The sequence below is a fragment of the Bombina bombina genome, chromosome 7 (genome assembly GCF_027579735.1).
Source record: "Bombina bombina isolate aBomBom1 chromosome 7, aBomBom1.pri, whole genome shotgun sequence".
NCBI classification, from domain to species: Eukaryota; Metazoa; Chordata; class Amphibia; order Anura; family Bombinatoridae; genus Bombina; species Bombina bombina.
This window is the reverse complement of record NC_069505.1, coordinates 136,828,100-136,838,099: the sequence shown is the minus strand read 5'-3', so window position 1 is coordinate 136,838,099 and position 10,000 is coordinate 136,828,100. Positions and strand designations below refer to the sequence as shown.

At 36.1% G+C, this 10,000-nt stretch overlaps 1 protein-coding gene across 1 annotated transcript in view; it reads left to right on the top strand.

Annotated features, from left to right (window-relative positions):
* The window catches only part of MYBPC3 (myosin binding protein C3), a 202,124-nt gene that overhangs the window by 114,855 nt on the left and 77,269 nt on the right, over nt 1–10,000 (top strand). Inside the window, 5 exon segments of the mRNA XM_053720336.1 lie at nt 118–120; nt 3,433–3,557; nt 4,101–4,206; nt 8,870–9,036; nt 9,708–9,873. Of these exon segments, the coding sequence (XP_053576311.1) occupies nt 118–120; nt 3,433–3,557; nt 4,101–4,206; nt 8,870–9,036; nt 9,708–9,873 (567 nt within the window).

The following is a 10,000-nucleotide window of genomic DNA, read 5'->3' as shown; positions in this document are numbered from 1 at the left end:
ATTACATTTTACAGGACTTGTGTTGTCTTAATTAATCTTTCTTTTTCTCTCTCATTTTTTTCCCATCAACTATCTGCAATGTAACAACCTTTTTGGATTGGCAAATGGATCATTTAGCAAGTAAGTAACCTTATGCTTTCTACTTGCATTTACAACTTCATGAAAATATTAAATTCACCTCTCTTAAAGAGATATTGTGTGCTCTAATTTGCATGCAATGTTTGCACTACAAACTCATCACCTCTATGTGTTTACTACCACTAAGAAGTTAAACACATAGATAAGGTCAAACTTGAGAGTTGCAGTGTATTACAGATTCTAAGAAGAAAACAACCAATAGGCGCTGCAGTGCTTGGGACTCCCGAATGTGATGTTTAACCTCTTTGTAGGTGTTAAAAACATATTTCTAGTGTGAGTCGTGTGAAAATGAAATGCTCTAGCAATGTCTAAGGGCCGGATTCTCAAAAACTCATTGGCATGGTGAGAAATAATCACTTATTTTACTGAGCTTTGTAGTGGTGTTTCTCTTTAACATAAATAATGTGAACCCCCTTAATAAAAATACACAGTTCTCAAGGTAAAAAAAATGCCTTTATAACAATCCCTGAATGGCCTTATAATACTGATCAGGCCTCTTATAAAATCTTGCTAGACCAGAGAGCTTTAGAGAATCGGGCGGCGGGCCCTAAATATTTCTAAACAATTGTTTTATAATGCTAAAGCTCAAGTTTATATAGCAAGTGAAAGTGGTTGTTACTGAGAAAGGGATAAGGTTTTGAGACTCCTAGACAAATAAGTTAAAGGGACACTATATTCAGAAATATTCTGTCACCCATATGAAAGAACATCATTTAAATATTTCTCTTGTTGGCTGGCATATTGCTTCCTACTTATGCTCAAAGAGTATTAGCAGGAATTTCCTATCAACTAATGAACATTAACAGGAGGTATCTGTCAACCAATGAACATTAACAGGAGGTATCTGTCAACCAATGAGCATTAGCAGAAAGTACACATAAGCAATGAGCATTAAAGGGACATACCCATATGCTTAATCACTTAGGAGTAATGCAGTGTAACTGTAAAAAACTAACAAGAAAATATTACCTGAACATCTTTGAGTTTATAAAAGGAACATATTGTACCTCAAAATGTATTCAGTTTACAATAGTAAGTGCTGTGTGAACAGATGTGCTGTAGCTAATATAAGCTGCATGTTGGGGGGGGGGACAGCTTTATCAGTGCTAATGTCACACTTTGCTTTAAAGGGACATAATACTCATATGCTAAAGCACTTGAAACTGATGCAGCATAACTGTAAAAAGCTAACAGGAAAATATCCCCTGAGCTTCTCTATGTAAAAGGAAGATATTTTACCTCACAATCTCATCAGCTCAGCAGAGTAAGTTCTGTGTAAAAAGTTATACTTCAGCTGCTGTCCAGATGTAGGTAAAAAAAATAAAAAAATGAAGAAATGAACAGAAGCCAATCAGCATCAGCAGTGCTGAGGTCATGAACTCTTTTACTGAGATCTCATGAGATTTCACTTTACTCTCATGAGTTTTCATAGTAAACTTCCTTAAACTGAATAGGGAAATAAGATGAGTGTGCACGAAAGCTCCCTCCTTCAGCTGTCCCGGGACAGACATACTGATTTGTTGCTTAGAAGTCCTTTACAATGGGATGTGGCTACTGAGAAACTTTTGAGGTAAAATATCTTTCTTTTTTACATAGAGATGTTCAGATGATATTTTCTAGTCAGCTTTTTACAGCTATACTGCATCACTTTCAAGTGTTTAAACATTTGGGTATTATGGCCCTTTAATGTGATCTCATGAGATTTCACTGAACTCTTGCAAGATTTCATAGTAAACTTCCTTAAACAGATGAGGGAAATAAAATGACTGTGCCTGCACATGGCAGCTGCATGCTCCCTTGCAAGTCCTGGGACTATCATCTTGATTAACTGCTTAAAGTCCCGTTCAATGGGATGTGGCTACTGAGGGAATTTTGAGTTAACAAAACTGCCTTTTTTTTACATAGAGATGTTCAGGTGATATTTTCTATTCAGCTGTTTAAATCTATCCTGCATCACTTTCAACTGCGTTAAAGGGACAGTCAACACTAAAATTGTTATTTAAAAAAAAGATAGATAACGCTTTTACTACTTATTCCCCTGCTTTGCACAACCAACATTGTTATATTAACATACTTTATAACATTTAAACCTCTAAATTTCTGCCTGTTTCTAAGCCACTGTAGACAAACTCTTATTACATTCACATGCTTTTTTATTAGCTTTTCACAACAGGAGACTGCTAGTTCATGTGGGCCATATAGATAACATTGTGCTCACACCCATGGGTTGTGCACAAAACAGCACTAATTGGCTAAAATGCAAGTCAATAGATAATAAATAGTCATGTGATCAGGGGGCTGTCATAAGATGCTTAGATACAAGTTAATCACAGAGGTAAAAAGTATACTAATATAACTGTGTTGGTTATGCAAGACTGGGGGATAGGTTATAAAGGGATTATCTATTTTTTTAAACAATAACAATTTTTGAGTTGACTGCCCCTTTAACATTTGGGTATCATGTCCCTTTAACAGGAAGTACCTATCAGCCAAAGAGTATTAGCAGAAAGTACACATGAACCAATGAGCATTAAGGGATTACCTATCAGCAAAAGAGCATTAGCTGAAAGTATCTATAAATCAGTGAGCATACTGATGAAGCTGATTGGCTGTTGTTTTTTTCACCAGCAGATGGCAGTAAATATAGTAGTTCTAGCTAACAAGCACTTACTCTAGTGAGTTGAAGAGCTTTTTACAATTATGTCCCTTTAACACACACACTAGATTTAGAGTAATAAAACGGTTTACATAGCTCTTCCAAAAAAACAAAGTTAATTGCAGCCAGTATGCACAAAACATTAAATATTGTATTATTCTGCTGCTCTAATGTAATCTGTACAATACACAAATGTCCCAATATTTAAAGAAATATATGCATAAGGCCAACAAAGACCTCATGTCTGATTCCTGCTGTCTGATATCCATACCAAGCTTGCACCTCAATGCTGATTTTTACAATATGGGAAAGACTTGTGGATCAATCATACCACAGGACAGGAGGCCAAAAACTGTCGCTGTCCTAAGAAAATCGAGACAGTTGACAAGCGTGGTCAGATACTGGAACACCTTTCATATGCAATCCAGTTGCATTATCATAACTAAATTTTTAAAACATATTACTAATAATAAGGGGAGGGGAATATTTCAAGGTTTTTTTGTGAGGAATTTCATCCAGTGTGTGCCTGATTAGCAATGAACAAATCTTTGGAATCTTTAGGTGCCTAGGGCAAGTGACATGATTTGTATCTTTATGAAGACACGCATTCTTACAATCTTGATGGCTTCTGTCTCTAGGTACATATTTGAAAATATTGGAAACAAGAGAATCCTGACCATTAACCACTGCTCCCTGGCAGATGATGCTGCCTACACCTGTGTCATTGGAGATGAGAAAAGCTTCACAGAGCTTTTTGTTAAAGGTACGATTTGGTGTAGGGTTGGCTGTGAGCATCTAAATAATTTGTGGTCACAGAATCCTTGTACTATACTTTAATTCTAAAATACTTTTTTTCCAATTAATTGGGCAAAACATGTATTTTGGTACTTCTTTAGAGCAAGATTCATTAAAGGGATAATCTAGTCAAAATTACACTTTCGTGATTTAGATAGAGCATGCAATTTTAAGCTACTTTCTAATTTACTCCTATTATCAATTTTTCTTCATTCTCTTGCTATCTTTATTTGAATGTAAACTTAGGAACTGGCTCATTTTTGGTTCAGAACCTCGGTAGCGCTTGCTGATTGGTGACTACATTTAGAGACCAATCAGAAAGCGCTACCCAGGTGCTGAACCAAAAATCATCCGGCTCCTATGCTTGCATTCCTGCTTTTTCAAATAAAGATACCAAGTGAACGAAGATTGTTTAAAATGGTGGAAAGCAAGGTTGTGCATTTCAGCCATCTTAGAAGATGGCTAATGCCCCCATTCATAATATATGTAATTTGTCTCACTTTCCTTACAGAGCCCCCAATTCAGATCCTCCACCCACTGGAAGATCAAGTTGTGATGGTGGGAGAGAGAGTAGAATTTGAATGTGAGGTGTCAGAAGAGGGAGCACAAGTGAAATGGTAAGCGTAACGCCAGGACAATAAATAAACAATAAATAATTATAAACCAGAAACATTCATGAAAATGTGCTTGAAATAGCTTCTTATTAGCAGTTTTCCATCTGTTACCCTCACAAGCCAGTTACCCCGGACTGTCTCTCTTCATGCACTGACAATGTTAAAATGGCCATGAAACACAATATTCAATTCCCATTAAAATACTTAAAGGGACATTAAAGGGACAGTATACACTCATTTCCATATAACTGCATGTAATAGATACTACTATAAATAAGATTATGCACATCTACTGATATAAAAATCCCAAATAAAACCTTTTTAAAAACTTACTTAGAAGATCCCAGTTTAGCACTATTGATGAGGTTAGGCTGGGACACCCAGTGAAAGGGGCTGAGAAATCAGGAAGACCAGACCCTCTCTCCCTGCATATGAAAAGAGCCGTTACACAAACAGGAGCAAGCAGGAATCTGTAGACTTCAGTCTACATCTGATACTTTTGGGCTTGGTTAGGAGTCTCAAAATCAGCACAATGTTATCAAAATTATACAAGTGTTACAAAAACTCTCCCAGATGGGTTACATAAATGGATCATTTACAAAACATGTATGCAAAAGAAAAATCTATTGTACAGTGTCCCTTTAAACTCAAACTGATTTCCCCATAAACATTTTTAATTATACATACTGAACCAACCTTGCATTGTACTTTCATTATTTATTTAGGGAGCTCTTCTTGTAAGTCATATCTGAAAGTTGTCATTTTTCTGCTGCCCTTATAAAGACTGAAATGTATTCTGTGGAATTCAGAACCCTGGCCCTCCTACAATCTACACTGTGATTGCTTGATATGTGCTGAAGCTTATTTGTATTTGTTTGTGATTGGCTACAGAAAATAAGATAACACAATGAATACTTTAAAAAAGGATTTTCAATGTTGTGTTTGTGTGAAAAACTTTTGAACGCATATACTCTTTTGTTTGCTGCAATTGTTTTTCAATAGCCAAACTCCACCCACCACTTCACTTTTTTTGGAAGACCCAATTAGTACTTATTACTGAAGTAGACCAGGCTAGCCACTGTCATTTTGTTGGCAAGAATTAAATTCCTTTGCAGTTTCGTATTTAATATCACTGCTAAGCACAATAAGGAACATATGTTTGATAAACTGTTGGATACGTTTAATATTTAAAATGGGACATGAATAATGAAAATAATAGCCTTAAAGGGACACGAAACCCTAAAAGTTTTCTTTCGCGATTCAGATAGAGCATACATTTGTAAACAACTTTTAAATTGACCTTGTGGTCAGTTTTTCTTCATTCTCTTGGTATTCTTTCTTGAGGGAGCAGCAATGCACTACTGGGAACTAGCTGAACACATTGGTAAGCCAATCACAAGATGCATATAGGTGCAGTTATCAATCAGCAGCTAGCTTCCAGCTCACAAGCCTACCTAGGTATACTTTTCAACAAAGGATACCAAAAGAACAAAACAAATTAGATCAAATAAGTAAATTTGAAAGTTGCTTAAAATTGTATGCTCTATCTGACTCACAAAAGAAAAAAATTGGGTTTCATGTCCCTTTAAATTGACTAAAGACTGAAAACTGCATTTGTGCTTAACATGACAAGAAAATAGATGAATTGGAAGCAGGAAAAAAAATACTCAGTCACACTATGTTAGAAGCCATTGAATGTTTTATAACTTTTCAGAATCTTTATTATTAAGGGACACAAAGGAGCAATATTATATTGATTTATTGATCTATAGCATTTTATTATTGCACTATTGTTACAATGGGGTTAAACACATAATTAAAGTGAGCTCCATAGTACCGGCAAAGCACTACTGATCCTTAGGTGAAGACAGCATTGGTAAGAAGTTTGCTTTATGGCAAGATCTGTTGTTAAATAACGTTTCTTTCAGTGTTAAACGTTTATGATTCAGATAGAGCATACTATGTTCAGTTTAAATGTAGCATCTAATTAGCTTTTTTCTTTTGGCATCCTTTGTTGAAAAGCATACATAGGAAGGCTTAGGAACAGCAATACATTAATGGGAGCTGGCTGCTGATTGGTGGCTGCACATATATTGTATGTATATATAGTACATATATTCTCATTGGCTCACCCAATGTGTTCAACTAACTCTCATTAGTGCATTGTTGCTTCTTCAACAAAGGGCACCAAGAGAATGAAGCACATTTGATAATAGAAGTAAGTTGGATATAAAATATTTGGCCTTTATGTGTCTTTAAACTGAGATTTGTTGATGTGTGAATGTAATATGCAGAGTCTATTTTTATTGTATAGGGGTATAAGGTTAAAGTATTGAGACATTATGTAATTGCACTTGAGGTCATATAAGGCAGACAGCATAGCTTTGCTCTGTGCATTTAACCTTGCTTCTGTATTTATAAACCTGGGCTAGTCTGGTAACCTTGTTTGGAGAAGGTTTTGTTGGCTGCTAAAGCCATTAGACTAATGGAAGTTTCTACACCTGATACGGCAGCCTCCTGGTCTCTCTCTCTGTGTTCGTTTGACCCTTTGCAATAGGAGCTTGTAGTCACAATCCATTTTCTACTCTTCACGTTGTAATTATGGCCCTGAGCAATACTTAGGGCCTTTTTTAACACACAGATATCAGCACTCACATTCCTAGACTCAGATCCCCTGTCTCTGAGGAAGTGCTGGCCTGGGCACAAGACCCCTTCCAAATCTTCTGCTTCTGAAGAATTATGACCTAGGATTGGTTTCAACATTTAAAATAGCATGTGGTGTGTCTGCTCACTTACTACGCACGTGAGAGCCTGCGGGTGCCAGCTCAGATATGTCATCGTACAGCTGCCAAAAAGTGTCCCTTTCTCACAGACTCTGTAGTTGCTGTGTCAGCAAAAGCATAGACAGCCAGCAGGATCTCAGAGAGTCACCTTGTACCATTCATAGCGACATGTTCCAATAAGAGTTCAGCTAATCTTAAAGGGGCATTGCACACTAGATTTTTCTTTGCATAAATGTTTTGTAGATGATTCATTTATATAACCCATCTGGGAGTGTTTTTATAAAAATGTATAGTTTTGCTTATTTTTTAACAACATTGTGCTGATTTTCAGAGTCCTAACCAAGCCCCACAGTGCCATAAGTATACACATGTTTGCAGGCTTCTGTTTATGTTATCTGCCTTTTCATATGCAGGGAAGAGGGGAGGGGGGAGTGTCTGCTTATTTTGTTTACCCAGCCCTTTTCAGTGGGTGTCCCAGACTACCTCATCAACAATGCTAAACTGGGAGCTTCTATGTAAGTTTTTTAAAGGTTTTATACTGGATTTTTAGATCAGTATCTGTGCATATTCTTCTTTATAGTAGTGTCTATTACATGCAGTTATATGAAAATTGGTTTATACTGTCCCTTTAACTGTCAGTTTGTGGTAACACTGATATGTTTCCTTTGTGTAGAATATTGTTATATAGTGTGTTTTTTCTTGATATAGTCTAGGAAAGGAACCCCAGAACCATACAAATATTTAAATAGTTAATTAAAAGTGACTATAAGATTGTTCAAAATGGGTGAATTGATAATGCAGATATTTACTAAAACAAAATGTTCTGGATATTTATTACATACACCATTATTTAAAGGCATAGAAATATCAAAATTGAAATGTGCATTTACATTTTATATAGAAGCATTTTTGCCAATGGAATTATATTGCAAAACTACTTCTATCAAACGTTATCACTGTTTTTCAGCAGCATATGCATATATGCTGTGAGGGCCCATGCACCAGCATTTAAAGGGACATTAAACACTAAAAAAAATGCTATATAGAATGATGCATTCAAAGAAACAATTAGTCTGAGAAAAGCATGTAGATGTATATCATTAGCTGTTTAAATATTGACAAAATATGTGTACAGTTTTAGTGTCTGTAAAACAATGGGAGCTGCCATGTTGTAACTTAGGTTACTTTCTCTGCTGTGGCCAATTAGGGCCAATTATAAATAGGTCACTAGAGTGTGCAGCCAATGGCTGTGTGGAATACAACAGTGCTCTGCACATACATTTCTAACAGGAACTGAAACGCTCACAATTTCAGAATGGAATTACAGAAAAAGGGGACAAACCAAATAATGAAAGTATATAGTATACTGCAGAGGTTTTCCTTTATATATAAGATTTATCATTTTATATTACCATCTCAAAGTGTTTAATGTCCCTTTAAACACTACACCTTCTCAGAGAGTCAGCAGTGGCTTGTATGACACAGTTTAAGTCTTTACTGACACAATACAAACCACTGCCCGCTCTCTGGGCAGACAGGGTGTTTGAATCCTGATCCTCTAATCACACATAGCATAGGTGGGTATGCCACAAAAAGCCTTTTTGCTAAGGCAAGTATATTAGGGGGGGGGGGGATATATATAAGGAAAAGTCCTGCTCAGAGGTCCAAGCATTGCAACCACCAACCCCAGAGAAACCAGTGACTGGTGGATCATGCAACTGCCACTTCTGATTGTCTGGCCAGCCATGTTCTACTCAGCAGTTTATATAAGCACATCTCATAGAACTTTAGGACAATAAACATCTGGAAGCAGTATTAGATGGTGTACAATTGAGATAGAGTTTCCATTATTATTTTTTTAATTTGTCTTCTGTGTAATTCAGGGAGAAAGATGGAGTTGAACTGACCAGAGAGGAGACCTTTAAGTATAGGTTCAAGAAGGATGGTAAAAAGCATTATCTTATCATCAATGAAACCACCCTAGAGGACTGTGGGAACTATGTGGTTAAGACCAATGGAGGAGAATCAGTGGCAGAGCTGATGGTGCAAGGTGAGTTAAGAACACCTGCAGTTTTAACCTCATTTAAATTGTATTCAGATGCACTAATTACTTGAAACAGGGACACTGAACCCACATTTTTTCTTTTGTAATTCAGATAGAGCATGACATTTTAAGCACTTTCTAATTTACTCCTATTATCAAATTTTTTTTATTCTCTTGGTATCTTAATTTGAAATGCAAGAAAGTAAGTTTAGATGCCGGCCCATTTTTGGTGAACAACCTGGGTTGTTCTTGCTGATTGGTGGATAAATTCATCCACCAATAAAAAAAGTGCTGTCCAGAGTACTAAACAAAAAAAAAGCCTAGATGCCTTCTTTTTCAAATAAAGATAGCAAGAGAACGAAGAAAAATTGATAATAGGAGTAAATTAGAAAGTTGCTTAAAATTGCTTGCTCTATCTGAATCATGAAAGAAAAAAAATTGGGTTCAGTGTCCCTTTAACACCATGATTGTTAAGAATAGTGAGCATGGCTAAGTACAAATAAAATATACATGTAAAGCTTGTGAAGGTGACAATTTGCAATTAGTTTTTTTTTACTTTTTTTCTCTTAAAGTTTTTATCTCTTAATATTTAATGGATGATGTTTTTTGCCTAAGAAAAATCCTGTTCTTTTCTAGGTCCCGAAGAAGTTTTTAATGTCTCGCCTTTACATTTTCAGAAAAGACGCTTGAGGTTCTCCAAAATGTTGCCGATCTCACAGTAAAGGCCAAAGATCAAGCTGTATTTAAATGTGAGGTGTCTGATGAGACAGTGAAAGGAATCTGGGTGAAGAATGGAAAAGAGGTTGTCCCTAATGAAAGAATCAAGATTTCACACATTGGAAGGTCATTCCTCATCTTCAGTCCCTCAGTGACTAAATACTTTAGTAGCATACATCATATTTTGTCTATAACCATCCTAAACTTTATATATAGGTTTCCTTCTCCAAAGAGCTTCCTGGTCCATGGTCCT